Source organism: Coturnix japonica, chromosome 3 (assembly GCF_001577835.2).
Source record: "Coturnix japonica isolate 7356 chromosome 3, Coturnix japonica 2.1, whole genome shotgun sequence".
Taxonomy (NCBI): Eukaryota; Metazoa; Chordata; class Aves; order Galliformes; family Phasianidae; genus Coturnix; species Coturnix japonica.
Window position 1 is genome coordinate 75,828,746 of NC_029518.1, and position 16,089 is coordinate 75,844,834.

At 38.7% G+C, this 16,089-nt stretch overlaps 1 protein-coding gene across 4 annotated transcripts in view; it reads left to right on the forward strand.

Moving 5' to 3' along the window:
- Positions 1–467: 467 nt before the first annotated feature.
- The window catches only part of LMBRD1 (LMBR1 domain containing 1), a 63,201-nt gene continuing 47,579 nt past the window's right edge, over positions 468–16,089 (forward strand). For all 4 annotated transcript variants that reach the window (XM_032443608.1, XM_015859143.2, XM_032443610.1 and 1 more), the window contains exons 1-3: positions 468–593; positions 1,596–1,772; positions 6,856–6,916. In XM_032443608.1, the coding sequence (XP_032299499.1) occupies positions 534–593; positions 1,596–1,772; positions 6,856–6,916 (298 nt within the window). In that variant the 5' untranslated portion in view covers positions 468–533. The remainder of the gene's footprint in view (positions 594–1,595; positions 1,773–6,855; positions 6,917–16,089) is intronic.

Below are 16,089 nucleotides of genomic sequence, written 5' to 3' on the forward strand. Positions count from 1 at the left end.
CCCAGTTGTCCATACAACGAATGTCCTGTGTTTTTAGACATGGAATAATCTCAGCCCCATTTCTACTTGATTCATGAATGCTGTCACGTTAGTACCTTGCACACTGGCCTGACAGCAAGCAGAAATGCAGCACACGTGCATTGCTCTGGAGGAAGCTTCCAGTTCTCCGGTCCCTCCAGCCACAGGTTCCTCCTCTCAAAACTACAACTTCACCTGAACAGAGTTTGGACACCGCTCTCTGAGGTAGGGTTTGATTTTGGGTGGTGCTGTGTGGGGCCAGAGGTTGGAACCAGTGATCTTTATGGGCCCCTTCCAACTCGGGATACTATATGATTCTATTTTAATGGTGTTTGTTTTTTTTTTTGTTTCAAACACTGAATTTACTTGATACCTCTGTGTCCCGCTACCCTCAGGTGCCCCGTACTTCCCCCGCCCCGCTCCGCCCGGCCGTGCCGGTCCCCATGGTGACGTTACGGCGCCCCTTTAAAGGCCCCGCCCCGGAGGCGGGCTGACTGCTGCTGACGGAAACCAACATGGCGGCGGCCACCTCTGAGCTGCTGACGGGATGGTGCCTCTTCGGCCTCGCGCTGTTGGTGAGCGGGGCTCTTTCAGTTCGTTTTTCCTCGGCTAGTCCTGCAGCTGCTCCCACTCAAAACCCGCGGCATCTCAGTATTTCCCTTCTTTTTCCCGTCCCGCCTCCCTTTCGGACAGGTTTTCCCTTTTCCCCCTTCCTTGCGGAGTAGGAGCTTTCCGAGTTCCCTCTTAAACTTTCCTCTCGCTCTCCTTCCCGGCGGGTTTCCCTTGTTCTCCCACATTAACCCCGGCTTGGCCCGGCTGCCTGCTTCGCATCCCCCGACCTGCTTCTTCCCGGCCGTGTCTCTCAAGGCTGTTGTTGTCTCGGGGTGTTCCTGATAAAGGCGATGTTGTAACGCTGTAAGTCAAAACAGAGTCCAGAGGTGAAGGTGTGTGGCTGTCCTGTTCTCCTGCTTGTGTCATACTTGGTGGTGGTGAGGGTAAGAAGAGTGTATTGCTATGAAGAATCTGTTGCTGATGCTCAGATGAATGAGCATCCTGATTCTAGAACCGTAGGAGTCTAGAATGGTGTGGTTTGGAAGGAACCTCAAATATCCACTAATTCCAACCCCATGCCTTGGGCAGGGCTGCCCCCCCAACCAGCTCATCAGCCCAGGGCCCACCCAGTCTGGTCTTGAGTGCCTACAGGGATGGGGTGCCCACAGCTCTCTGGACAGCTGTGCCACTGCTTCACTGTCCTCAAAGTAAAAAGCAAACTTCCCTCTGACATCTAATTGGAGTCTTCCCTCCTTTAGTTTGAAAGCATTCCTCATTGTCCTATCACTGTCTATCCATGTAAAAAGTTAAATTCATTGTTGTTTATGATGATTCTATGTTTATCTTTTCCCTTGAAATATTGGAAGGCTGCAATATTATCTCTCAGGAGCATTCTCTTCTTCAGACAGAACAAGTCTGGCTCCCTCAGCCTGTTTTCACAGGAAAGGTGCTCCAGTCCTGATATAGGGTCTGACATGCTCTCTGATGTCCTTGTTATGCTAGTCATAACTATCTGTGTTTTTCAGGCTATTCTGATTTTCTCCTGGGTTTATGTGCGCAAGTATCAGAGTCGGCGAGAAAGCGAAGTGATTTCTACCATAACAGCTATCTTTGCGTTGGCAGTTGCTCTAATTTCATCAGCACTACTACCAGTGGACATCTTCTTGGTTTCATATATGAAAAATCAAAATGGTACATTTAAGGTATGTGCTTGTGAAGATCTTAATTGTTTCTTTGAAAGAAGCAGGTCCCTTGTGTCAATAACATGTTTCTTTTAAACACTTAAATGTAACAAATAAACAAAGGCTCTATTAGTGCTGGTGCTGTGGTTTCTGGGTACTAGCACTGCAAGTACAGTGCTGGCCTCTATTTATTACTTGATCTGAATTTCACTTCTATTACTTCATATTTTTCCTGTAAGGCTTCCTAAATGCTCCATTTCCAAATACTTATTTCTTTTTTGTGTGTATGTCAGAAGGGGTATGTGTGCTACTCTTTGCCTGTACACATTTTGTAAATATTGCTTTTTAGTACATTGTAATGAGATGCTGTAGAATAGGACTTGTACCCCCTCTTTTGAAAAGCTGATTTGCTTATTAGCAGTTCAAGTTTCAGTTGATTTTACAATAGATCTTTTATTTTTATACTGAAATATTAACATAATGGATTTTATTTTGCCTGAAAAGTTGAGTATGAGATTAGCTGTTTGTGGAGCTTAGTAAGCTAGCTTTTTCCAGGGGAATCTGGAAAGCTCCTTAAGGGAGTGTGTGCTCATAAAAGCAAGTGTCTTAGTGTATGTCTTACTATATGATATCTGCAATTATTGTTTTATGCCCACTGAGCAATCTTGGCCCTAAAAGTTTTGCACAGTAACCATGTAGCCCTTTTGCTGGGGAGTGCTGGTGCTTGCATTTAGTTGTGAAATGTAAGTTCTTGCTGCTGAGTGAAATTAAAGGCTATGAGCTTCCAATTAGCTTAGATTGAATACTCCACAAACCTTTCTTATCATCATGAGCTGTTAAAAATTCAGCTGTCTCCTTAAGTCTCATCTGTTTTATAGTAGATCTTTTTTCAGACCATTCTGTTAAATACTGATTATGTCCATTGGGAAAATCATGTAGCTATTAAAAATAAAAGAAAAAAATAAATTAAAAAAATAAATTAAAAATAAAAAGAAACCATACAAGCAAACAGAAGACAAACCCATGCTAGAATTTCCAAGTGTTTTTACTCTAAGGAGTTACTTGAGGTAATGCTTCCCGTCCTGAGTAGGAATTACTTGTGAAATAAGTTATTGTCCACAGTGTTCATAGTAGCAGATATAGCTGAGATGTTCTTGTTTTTAATGATGCTTCTGTCAAAATTGTGGTTGTGTCTCAACTCTTGTGGTAACGTACTGGAAGATTTGTGATCTAGATGCTAAGTTATTTTTTTCCCCCATCTAGCCATGCTGTGACTTGCACTGCAACTTTTGTTATTGTCTTCCTGTTGTTGACTAAGCTTTGGGTGAGGCTAATGAACAGAGTGACAGCTTCATCTGCCTATGATGAAACATCACATACTGAAACCTTTTATGTTGCTCCACCTTAAGCTCCGTTGAGATATGCTTGTTGAGAGTGGAACAGTCTTCGCTGGGGAACTTGTGAAATTCTCACTGGTGACAGTAGAGATGTCCCCTTTAAGAGGGACAAAATAAAATCGAAAGTCATTCTCTCATTAAAATGTGTAGAAGGACTAAAGTGTCAGTTCAGCTTGTACTCCTTTTGTTTGGGGAAATTAGCTGCTGTGGTTGAGTACTGTTGTAGTTGAATACATCAATATCAGTCACTGAGTGCAGCTGTTGGGGGGCAGGGAGATGCTTCTAACTCATACTAGTAGGGGAAGCAAAGGTTTTCACTGATGCATTTTGGTGACTGTAATTAATAAAAGCTCTCTTAAGCTTTTTGTTTTATTGTTTAGGTAAACTGGAACAGCATTTTCAAAACTATCTTTACATGGCAACCTTTTACTAATTCATTTACTTCAGGCATTTTTGACTGTATTTAAAATTTCTAGGTTCTTCAGCATAGCTTCTGTTAAAAGGTAATTAAGAGTTGTAGCGTAATTTAGGCCATCATGCCTGTTGCACATAAAATTTCATTCCTTCATCTTACGGATGCTTTAAAGGTGATATGATGTACTGGTAAAGATAAGGAACAGAATGAAGCACAGCAGAGCAGTGTAGAATGTCTAAATTCAGTGGATCTTAAGGGGATTTGTCACTTTTCATCCTAAACTGCTCCTGAGGGCAGTAGAGAAATCTTATCTTAGTCTATTGAGATTCTTATGCATTTGCTGTGTTTCTTGTAAATGTGGGCCATAATGGATGGAGGAGGAAACAGGCTGTGGACCTGGAGTTTGTCCTGATAAGTTAGTTTTCAGCAAGTCCTCTATAAATATAAATTTATACTGTTCGATTTGACAAATACTAGTGCCATTGCTAATGATGTCAATGCTCTGCTCACTAGGTAGCAGTGTGTGTCTTCTGACAAGGCTGGCTGCTGTCCTTAGCTTTTGAGATGTCCCAGAGGAAGTTGTTACTGCTTCTGAATTGCTGATGAGCTGTGCATATGGATAACTTTCTGCTGAGAATGAGAATTCTTACTTTCTTAGTTGGCATAACTCCTTAAGTAGAGCTTCAGCAGCTCAGTGGAAGCTGATGTAATAGGTATGCTGTATGTTGTCTTGCATTGCATACTTCTCTTGTGCGGGATTGAAGCTCAGATGTATTTACATGCTGTAGTGAAGAACATTTTTGTACCTTTACCTATCTTAATGTGAGATGGCACCTCTCTTTTGCTATGCTCTAATGTATCCTTCCTAGTCTATTACTGTGGTCTGGTATACAACTTAATTCAAGCAATAACATTGACAATAGTTGTTTTAATGTTCTACATCTTTGCTATCAATCTCTGAAGTTAGAGGAGGAACTGTTCTGGCTTTTAACAGCAAAGTCCTACTGTACTTCAGTTAATAGCTCTCTTTGTAAAGTGGATGGGCCGCTTGAACAATGGTGGGACTAAAAGGTTTTCTTCCTTGTTCTCTTCTGATATCAGTTTTGAATCTCTTATAAAAAAGCTCACTCTTATTCTAAGACCTAGTTGAAGGTAAGCAGTGCCACATGTTACTGCCTTTCCCTGAGGCATAATTAAAGCAGCACATTTTCTTTTTTAACACTTAGCAAATTAAACAGTTTCATATTATGTGTTCACTACTTGTTACTGTCAAGTTTTTTAGTAATCATACAAATACATAGAATTTTTCTTTTTACGGGGATGCTATTAAGGGCAGCTTCCAAAGACTGGGCTTATTGTGTATGCAACCAGCACTTGACAATATTACATTAATCCCGTCTGATAAAATATTTTTCATGGTTTATTTTTGCTGATTAAAGTATACTTTTTTTTTTAAACTAAAATCTCATTGGCTAATCGTCTAACTTTAAATGTTCAGAGTCAAGTGGTTTATGGGGGATCCTAATATAGTAATGCAAAGGACATTGCATTACAATATGAAATTACAATGCAAAATGCTGATTTCCTGAGATAACAGACTGTACGTCATCGAGTCTGCATTGAATGGGAATTTACCTGCTTCTGGGAGAACTGGTAAAGTAAATGTTGACTTAGACTTACCTTTTGCAGTCTTAAGCAGCATGCTCTCTTTATTATATATATACTTTATTACTACATGTATTTTTACATCTACTGGAAAGACTTGTGTTTCTCAATCTGAAAAAAAATATATGTACATAGGAATTTAACAGCTCCAGATTAGGCATTTTGAAGCTTAATCTAGTGTTTATAGAATTCAAGTCTTGTATTAGGCTTACATTTCAATCTTGTAGTCTTAACTTGGTTTGGAAGGGACCTCAAAAGACTATCTAGTTCCAATTCCCTGCTGTGGTTGGGACTGCCCCCTACCAGCTCAACTGCCCAGGGCCCATCCAACCTGGTGCTGAGCACCTCCAGGGGTGGGGCATCCACTGCTCTCCAGGTAGCTGTGCCAGGGCCTCACCATCCTCTGAGTGATTTCCTTCTAAACTCTAACTTAAATGTCCCCTCTTTTAGTTTAAACTGTTCCCCTTTCTTCTTACTGTCAAGCTGTAGGAAGTTGATCTCCTATTTCCTTAAAAGCTGCCCTTTAAGGAGCTTTACCTTTCAGTTTGAACATTTGGAAAAGGGGACAATGGTTTAAACTAGATGCCCAAGAATTAAAAATAAAGCTTTAAAACAACAAGAAAGCATATTACATAGCTGTATTCCATTCTCATATCTAATTCTATATAGATAAGTTTTAGTCTTCATTATGCTATGACAAAAATGCTGCCTGCAGTTGGATGTATTAAGAAAACTTGTTATTAAAGTGCTGTGGAATTGATGCTGAACTGCTGAAACAACTCAACACAGCAAACCAGAAAAAAAACTTCCATAAACTAGATTCTAATAAATGATCCTTGGCTTATTCTTTGTCCTCATTTGCACCTTTGGTAGCTTTCTATGCTTGGTCACTTGCATAGAGATAAATATAAGAATGCTATTTCTAAAGATTTGTTTTCTTAAATGCGTGATTCTCTTGTTGTGTTGTTAAATACAGTAGAAACAGGAACTGTAGTCAGAAGTTAAGGGGCTTTGTAGTCTACTAATATGTGCTTGGAAAGATAGCTTTGATACCTTAAAGAGCTGTCATTACAAAATCAGCTGTTCTTCCTAATTTGAATTCCTAACAAAGCAAATGCTATGCAAATGTCACTCTATCCTTCTTGACTTGCATCTAGGAAACACTTTGATTGGGCACATCATTCCAGGAAAAGGTTATGCAAACTGTGATGCCCCTACTGTGAGTGTCAGCCCTGTGTGGGATTTTTGGGCTATTTTTTTTTCTAAGCAGTTTCCCATTTTAGCAGTGCTCCAAATGAGCATGTCACTGATTTGATTGTGACCCTCCCAGCGTCTGCTGTAGTATTCCAGCAGTGCAGAAAGAGAAGGGCTGGAACTGAGAATAATGACATTTTCAGTTAGGTAGGTGGGATGCTTGTAGTGTCTGTTCCCTGAAATGCAGCACATTCTTAATCACATTTGCTTGTGAATTAGTTCAACTTAAATTTCAATTAAAATCAGTGAACTGGGTGCCTAATGCTTTATTTTCCTTAGGCATTTGAAGTAAGTGTAACTTATTTATTTTAGCTCAGTTAAAAGGCCATTAAAAATATTCTTGATGTTAAATGCTTTTATTCTTTATTATTAGGACTGGGCTGATGCTAACGTTTCAAGACAAATTGAAGACACTGTACTTTATGGATACTATAGTAAGTATTTATAATGTTCTTCCATCCCTGAAAAGCTTCATGCCTTCACTTAAAACTATAAGTTGTTGTACGGGGTTGTTTATATTTGGTTACACAGTAGCGTTACATTTAGATGATTTCAGTGGAGACTTTTTGAGAGTCCCTCTAAAAATGCAGATATATTTAAGATCTATCTAGGAAGAGACTGGTGGCTACTGTTTTGTCTGTTGTTTACATGTATTGTGTGTTTGTGTATTTAGAGATTCATTTATCGAAAGTCTTGGCTTTTGCATAATGTTTATGGCACTGAAGATATGCAGCAGTGTGAAACATGCATCAGGTGTCCTGTTAATGCAACTATAACTAATGGTACTGTTGTATGTATTCTGAGTCAGAAACTACCTTATACAAAACAAAGAGCTGCTGTAAATTAGTGTACATAGACTACTTCAAATATGGTAATCCTAAGCACCGCTGAAGCAAAAAGTTAATTCAAGTCTTATAAAGTACACGTGAACTAAACTTGTATAGGCTTAAATCAGTGCTTTTAGTTTTCCTCAGGAGAAGCTGCTGCTACCAGTAAAGACATTTAAGAGTTACAGAGAAATGATGACAACTGGAGTAAAATGACTACCTTGGTCAATGATATGCATTCAAAAGAAGAATAATTACTTGTTTTTATTTTTCTAAGACTTGGAAGGCTGTAGGTTGGCTATCTTAACTACTTTTTTTTACATCAGAAAATAATTGATTCCAAATAGTGGACTGCTACTTAAATAACAGGATATGTATTGCCTGATGGAGATGATCACGCAAACTAGAATCAGTGGTTTCATGCTCAGTGAAACCTAAAAGTAGAAGAAACCTAAAAGTAGAAGTTATAAGAAACTTCTGTGGCTTTGAGCTGTGTGAAGAGAAACTGTGTGGAAGAAATTTCTTTACTCTAGAATAGTAGAATCACTTTTTGTATTTTTCCTATTCCTGATACATTGCTGAGGGTTTTTTTCACAACTAATAATGTGAATTGTCTTCAACCCCTCTCTGGACTGTCTGTATAGATTTGTAAAAGTGATGGATGAATTTCCATAAAATAGTTTGGGCTAACAAAGGTTTTAATCCTGGCTGGGACTGGGGAACTCTCTTCAGGCTACAAATGCTTGAAATCAATTATACACTTGACCCTAAGTGTATAATTGATTTAGACTGGTTACTTTCAGTTTATTTTTGTTGCTGAGTAACTTAAAGAATATATCAATCTGAAGCTTGGATGAAAATTATGCAGATATGAACTCTTGCTTATAGAAGTTCACATGAGCTTTATCACTTCAAAACAGCTAGCAACTTGTTTTATAAATATAGAATTTGATTGTTATAATTTGGTAACTGCTATTACTTGCTCTCTATTAGGATTTCAGCTAGAATTGTTCTCTCATGCTCTATTGCTTCTGCAGCAGATACTTTGAAGGCAGGCAAGCTTTTCTCTAAAAGATGTTTATAGATGCTTTTTAACCTTTTTTTGTTCAAGAACTTAAATTTTATAGGTTGGCTTGTATGCTAATTAAATTAAGTTGATTTTAATTACTTCTATGAAGAAAGCTTGGCTGTTTTTGCCTTCTAATTGAAGTGCTACTAAGACTCAAAACCTGATTTGGTATCTTTTGGGTTTCAGTTTTACTCAGTTAATAGTGACTACAGGTCACTTCCTTGAAGCTTTTTAGTTTTCCTCTACCTGCATACGTCTCGTTGAGGTTCTGCAGGACTACTGTTTTATTTCATTGTGTATCCTCCAGGTGGTGGTAGAGATTTAAAGATGCTTTAAAATATTTTTCTCGAATAACTTTCAATTTGAGGAGTTGCTGTATTTTTATAAATATGACTACTTTGAAGTAGTAACTTTTCAGAAGATGTCATCATTCCTTCATAAAACCACAACCTAATGATTCTCTTGCTTGTTTGTCCCCTGCTGTGCAGTACAGTGAAATGAACGCTGAGAAGGATAAGCTTAAACAGCTCCTGTGACACAATTCCATTTTTCTCATATCTTTTAGTAATACTTGTTCTTTACGTGCTTTAAAATAAAGAGATGACCAGACAGAAATCTCCTTTTGTACCTAGTCCCAGTATTATGCATGTAAAGACCAGTACTTTCTTCTCCCTCTAGGAAGTGCACTACTAGCTAGTATAGGTCTTCTATCCCTCCTGTAGCTCTGTTTAACTTGTAATTTAAACTGAAGGGTAGTATCTTAAACCTACCAACTGACCATACTCTGTCACCTCTAATTGTAACAACAACTTGAAGACTTTGGTTTGACTGTTGATGGATATTAAGGAACTGTTTCACTGAATTCACTGAATTGCAACTTACAGAGAAACTTGTCACTAAATTTAGAGAAATAGGGTTTTTTTGTTACAGAACTCATAGGCTGCTTTTTTCATACCCAGCTGATAGATTGCTTGGCTTGATTATTTCTATGAAAGTAGAGTTGTTGTGTACTGCTAGAGTGAAAAATGAGATAACTTTGAATTGGACTTTTGAAATACCTCTATTTTGAAGTGAATCTAAAAGCCTAGCTTAGGAAAACAGTTCACTGATTGCTTCAATGCTGAAGTGGCTTAGTGTATTATTTCTCATAAAACCAGCAGCAGTGGAAAGGGTCTGCCAGTACTTAAGTGATTGAAGAGTGATCAGAGGTTGGCAGATGCTCTAAAACAGCATGTCGGCTTGTGTTTGGAAGGGAAACTGTTTTCAGAAAGGTTTATAGTTGGAAACCACATAATGGCTTTTTCCTCTGTACCTTATGAATCAGGCTGAAACAATTCACAGTAGCTATAGAACTGTTCTGTTGCTGTTCTTGTAGTAAGTAAAGACTACTGAACACCAGGCTGATTCTAGTAAGTAGTGTTTGCTAAAGTGTTCTGAATTGCGAAGGGATGACAACTCCATCTTCCTGTGAGACAGACCTCTTGACCTACATGTATCACTAATGACGTGAGAGAAGAGGCTGATCCCTAGCTCACTACAACCTCCCTTCAGGAAGTTATAGGAGCAATAAGGTCTCCCCTGAGCCTCTTCTTCTCCAGGCTGAACATTCCCAGCTCCTTCAACCTCTCCACATAGGCCTGTGCTCCAGACCCCTCACCAGCTTTGTTACCCTCCTTTGAACATGTTCCAGGGCCTAGATGTCTTTTTTGCAGTGAGGGGCCCAAAATTGGACACAGTACTTGAGGTGCGGCCTCACCAGTGCTGAGTACAGGGGAGTATACATGAGAGTATATTTAGGAAGGAATACATTTCTCTAGGTCTTATGAAATAGCCTGTAACTTACATTCTCAGTGGAAGTGAGGGAGTACATAACAAAATACAGTTTTAAGCATATTAGTAGCATTTGTCTTATGCGATGCACCAGTATATGCTGCCATCTGGAAGAGCAGATGGTTTGTGTGATGGAGGAGACTTCTGATCATATATGGTTATTGAGCATACTGTAGTTTCCAAGGGATCTGAGGGGACTGTACTTATTTTGGGGACTTTGCATGGAATCTTCCCAAACTTCTCAAGTATATTGTGGTTTCTTTTACCTAGTATATTTTGCAAGTCCTCGTTTTTTCTAGCAGTATGTGAGTGCAACTATGAACAGTAGTAGATAAGTCAAAATATTATGAAGGGACTATTGCAGTAACTTACTTGAAGATTACTACCAAATCTGACTCTAGTGGTATGGATGTGGTATAAACAGGAAGAAAATAACTCATAACTCTTGCTGAAGATTGCTTAGGCTTCCTCTGTGACAGGAATAGTCTTTGTGCTGGCTATATAGTGACTTCCCTTTTGCAGTGCTACTGCTTCAAGCTTCAGATACAAACCATCAAAAATGTTTTGAAGCAAAAGTTGAACCTCTGCACAAGACTTGAAATAAGAGGTCAGTTATGCCACAAGGTCACGTAGAAGGGAGTTGGGGGAAGGAAATATTTTTCACTTGGTTGACCGTTTGCTGCTGCAAGACTGTTGTTTTTTGGTGTTGGTTTTTTTTTTTTTTTTTTTGAAGGTTAACTTTCCAGGGTATAAACAGCCCTTTTAGTGGGTAGAACAGCAGGCAATTAGTTGCTTGCCTTTGAGCTGATGAAAAGGTTGGTCATGAGCCAGCAGTGTGCCCTTGTGGCTCCCTAGTTCAAAAAAAACAGGGATCTCTTGGAAGGTGTCCAGTGGAGGGCCACCAAGATGGCAAAGGGCCTGGAGCATCTCCCCTATGAAGAAAGGCTAAGTGAACTGGGTCTGTTTAGCCTTGAGAAAAGAAGACTGAGAAGGGACCTGATCCAGGTCTGTAAATATCTGAGGTGTGGGGGGCAAAGAGGCCAGATTCTTCTCAGCAGTGTGTGGAGACAGGACAAGGGGAAGCAACCTGAAACTGGAACATAGGAAGTTCTGCACAAATGTGCGCAAGAACTTCTTTATGGTGAGGGTGACGGAGCACTGGAACAGGCTGCCCAGGGAGGTTGTGGAGTCTCCTTCTCTTCAAGACTCGCCTGGATGCCTACCTGTGTGACCTGGTGTAGGGAACCTGCTTTGGCAGTTGGCAGGGGGTTGGACTTGATCTCTGGAGATCTCTTCCAACCCTTACAATTTTGTGATTAAGCTTTAAAACTGTGAACAATAAAACTCAAATATCAGATCAGTCTGCTTACTGGGGCTGATAAGAAATCTACCAAATCTTCAAGTTTCCTTTGTGGTGTAATATAAAGAAAACTTGTTTTTCTGCTTTCAGTAAATTAAATCAGGTTGTATTAGGAAAAGCTCTATTTTAGGCTATCTAAAGCTTTCTTCAGTTTTTTCCTCTCAGGTGCTTTGAATAGGTAGTTTAAAGGCTTTACCTGATAAATGAAGGGTCTTGCTTAAAATTATTTTGCTCTGGAAAACCAGAGGCAAAACTGCTTTTAAACTTTTTATTGTTGTGGCCCTGTAAAGTTACTATGGTAACAAGGCTTTTTGACAATATATTAGTGCATGTAAATAAAATTACCTTCAAGTTGTAGTAACACATTTTGTCTGGAAATGAAAGGCAGTAACTCCTGTAGAAAACATTTAGACTGAAGTTAAGGGCTACATGCCAGCAGGGAATTTGTGATGGACCAGAAATCCTGGATGTTGAACCTTGCGTGCACATTGTGTCTTCGAGTTGATAAGAAGTATACGATTAGTGTTTGCAGCCAGCAAGTACTAGCCTCAAACTTTAATTATTTTGTTGAAGCATTATTTGAAGAATGTAATATTTAAACTCATGGCTGTGGGATAGAATGCTGCTGCTGAAGATAATTGTTACTCAGCTTAGCTGACTACTTGTCGGGTAGGCTTATGAACTGCCTGAAGCTCTTAGTCTGTGCCTGTGTGTGTACCAATGTTTCCCTGCCGAACACTCAACGTGAACCATTGTAGCTATATGAGGCTGCTTGCTTTCATGACTGAGTTGGCACAAAAAGCTTTATCTGCACCTGGAATTAGCTCAGCTCTATTCCTGTAGTCAATAGCATGTAGTGCAAGAAGTATCACCTAAAGCTAGATGGTGCCTTGAACTTGAAGTGTGCTATTCGTGCCAGTAGGGATCCAGTTTCCAACAGTGTGCTTTTTTTAACCTCTCTGCTTGGGCCAGTGCTGGCATTTGCTGGATACCTGTGTTTTTCTAGTCAAAGTTTAGAAATTTGTTGAAAATCACTTTGACTGATAGAAGCACTGACATTGGAAAGAGGTCTCTAGAGATCATTTAATTCAGGGCCTCTTTTTGTGGCTCTGTTCATGTGCGTTGCCTGCTCAATTCTGAGCATCTCCAAAGATTGGGACTCTTCTATGCATTCAAGTCATCTACCAGTTTTCTAAATCATTTTGAAGTCACTGCTATACTTGTGTCTTTTCTGCCAGTGCAGTAAGTAAGATGACCCAGCACAAGGGATAGCATACTGGAGGTGATGCAAAGATATGTTAATACAACAGGTGGATGGAGGAGAGAGGAATCAAAGAATCACAAGGTTAGAAAGGACCTACAAGATCATCTAATCCAACCACGCTCCCATTACCGTAATCTACAGCAAACCACTAAACCCTATCTCATAACTCCTCATCCAGATGCCTCTTGAACACTGCCAGGGACGGTGACTCTCAACCACCTTCCTGGACAGGCCATTCCAGTGCCTGACCACTCTCTGAGAGTAAAAGTTTAGATTAGACTTAAGAAAGAACCTCTTCTGGTACAACTTGAAGCCATTTCCTAAGGTTCTATTTGTTGCCAGGGAGAGGAGGCCAAGTGCCTCCTCATCACAACCTCCCTTCAGGAAGTTGTAGAGTGCAATGAGGTCTCCCCTGGAACTGGGATTATTCCTTGTAGCTAAGGTATTTTGCCACTTGGTGATAACTAAGGTCTGTATAGTCAAATGCTCATGATTGTTTCTTTTGTTATTGATGTGAGATGCTGATTTGCTTCATTGCTTGCCTGCACTGTTTGTCTAAAATAGTAGCACCAAAGTAGTATTTTTACCTTTACTTATACAACATGTAATTAAACTATGTATCTAATCTTTAACTGGGAAGTATGATCCAGCTATGTAGTGGAGTTTTTGCTAATTCCATAAATGAGTGAGGAATGCTTTTTTTTTTTTTTTTTTTTTTTTTTTTTTTTTCCCCTCTCCATTATGTTGTAAAGTGCAGGAGACAAAATTAGAAGCTCTATTCAGGCTGGATGGGGCTTTGAGCAACTTGGTCTAGTGGGAGGTTTCCCTGTCTATAGCCGGGGATTGGAATTAGATGATCTTGAAGGTCACTTCTACCCCAAACCATTATTTGATTCTAAGCAACATGTTTTATAATTCTAAAGACCTGGGTTGAATGCTGTGTGGAAAAATCAAAACTGTCATTTTTCTTAGGTGAGGGAGAAAAGTGGAAGGTTTTTCATAGATGGTGGGGAGGGTGAGGAGAAATGACCTCAGATTAGTTTTCAGTGTCCATTTATACTTAGAACTGCTCCAAGTGCAAGTGCAGTTGCTTGTCAGTGCCATGTAACAGCATCCATCTTGCTGCTAGATTGTCTTCAGTGTCATTTGTTTGCTTCTGCTATTGGGATGATAATACTAGGCTTGATGTACTTATTGGCCTGATCACACTTTTTTTGTAGTCTGTACAGGCTGTTACGGAGCAGTTTTTCTTGAATTTGCTTTGAGAATTGCAGGAAAAAAAACCCAAAAACAATACTTCATGAATTTTTATTTACTTATTAGATTCTTCTAGTTGTTTAGTAACATCTCCCTCTTTAGAATATGTAAGGCTTGATTTGGAGTTGTGTGTGAATAGCATTAATTTGATATAGTTTAGTGTGAGACCAAGCCATTGCAGTCAGGCTTCCTCACCCTTCTATGAGTAACATGGAGATTAGCTAGATAAATACTGATGTTCTTGTAGTTTGTTAGTTATCTTTAGATTTCTGTTTTTATCAATCCATTTGTCGAAAACTCTTTAGTAGCATGTTTTGCTCCCTTCTTTGAGAAGCTGCATTTTTAATATTTGTCTGAGTTCAGTTTAAAGGAAAGCTGATGACAGCTACTGAGCTAACCTGTTAAATACAATTCCATTGCTTCTAATTAATCTTCCAATTAGTTGAAGGATTTTGTTTTTTCTAGTTGATGGAAGTGTGTACAAAACGAGTTGGGTGATATTTTGCCTCAAATTAATTTAAAGTCAGGTTGACGTAAGAGGAATTGTTGGGGTCTTTAAAAGTTTTATCCTTCATTATGCCCAACTTTATCTCCATTTTTTCAGAACTCTACTTTGGGTTGTACAAAAGCAAGGCTAAACTCCTCCTTAATGTTGTTAAACCAGTATGGATTTCCTTTCCTGATCTGATAAATTCCTGTTTACTATAATACAGTGAGAACATTGGTGAGAACTTCAATTGGATTAACTATGGCTTCACAGAAAGTGAAGTTATCTAACCTTTTGGTAAGGCTAATCTGGACTGTAATTTGCTTTGCTTAAACTGGCAATGAAGAGAGTCTTAGAGATGTGAAACTTCAAAATTGTGAGATATAGGTTGTCACGAGCTTTGTAATATTATATTTAGAGCTGCTTACACTTGGATCTATATTTGATTTAAATATCCTGGAGTGCAAACATTATCTTAAATTTCTGTATATTGTTTTTGTGTGAGCTGTTAGATGTGGAAAAGGAAATGATTCTGAAGGAGTTAGAACTGCTAGTAGCTATATGTACATTCAGTAGGAATTACATACGTTGTCATCTGATGGGTTTTTTTTTTGAATATGATATGAACTATTATTCTCTAATGTATTAGAGAGATGATGTACTTTTAGAACAACTATAACATATAAAGGTGGCTAGTTTTTGGACTTTATTTACTGTAGAAGTTGATTATGATATTAGTTTAGCCACCTTTATTTGATGCACAAACTACTCTAATTATTCACAAGGCCATGGAATTGAATTGCTGTGTGTTCAGTATGGGGTTTTGCCTTATGGAATTCCTTCTGACTCAAGCCTAAGCTTGTTACTTAACTGTTTTAGTTGTAAGGTAACACACAGCTTGAAAGTCTGGAATAGATTAATGTTAGAAAAATGTCTTACCATCATTTTTCTGGCAACTGACTTTCCAAACACCTGTGACAGTCCTTGGAAAAATTAAACATGATGCTGTTGATAGCAGTAGTTGAAAATACATTTTAAGAAGTGTTTTCTGTACTGAATTAAACTTTGGCTGTCGTGCTGTGTGGTGCTCAGGTGGTTGTGGTATGAGTGGCATCTCAAAAACTGGGTGAACTATACTGCAATTCAGATTTAAACCCTTCAACAAAAATCATTTAGCTGATGATTAATTTAGGTGATTGTCTATATCTAATATATATATCTAATGGTAATAGCCATTTGCTAAATACTGTAGAAGATCAAAAAAGCTCAGAAAACTGGATATTAGTTGTAAGAATTATGAAAGATGTCAGAAAACAGTTTCATAACATAAAATGTACTATAAACCCCTTCTTTTCTGAAGACTAAGTAAAAACAAATGTATGATAGTTATTGAATAGAGCTCGATCTCTAAACACAACTCAAAAAGGTAATTAAGCTTAGTGCCAGAAGTCTGAGCTGAAAATATGCTACTGTGATAATGGTGTTTTTAGGTAGCACTGGTGTTTGCTATAGT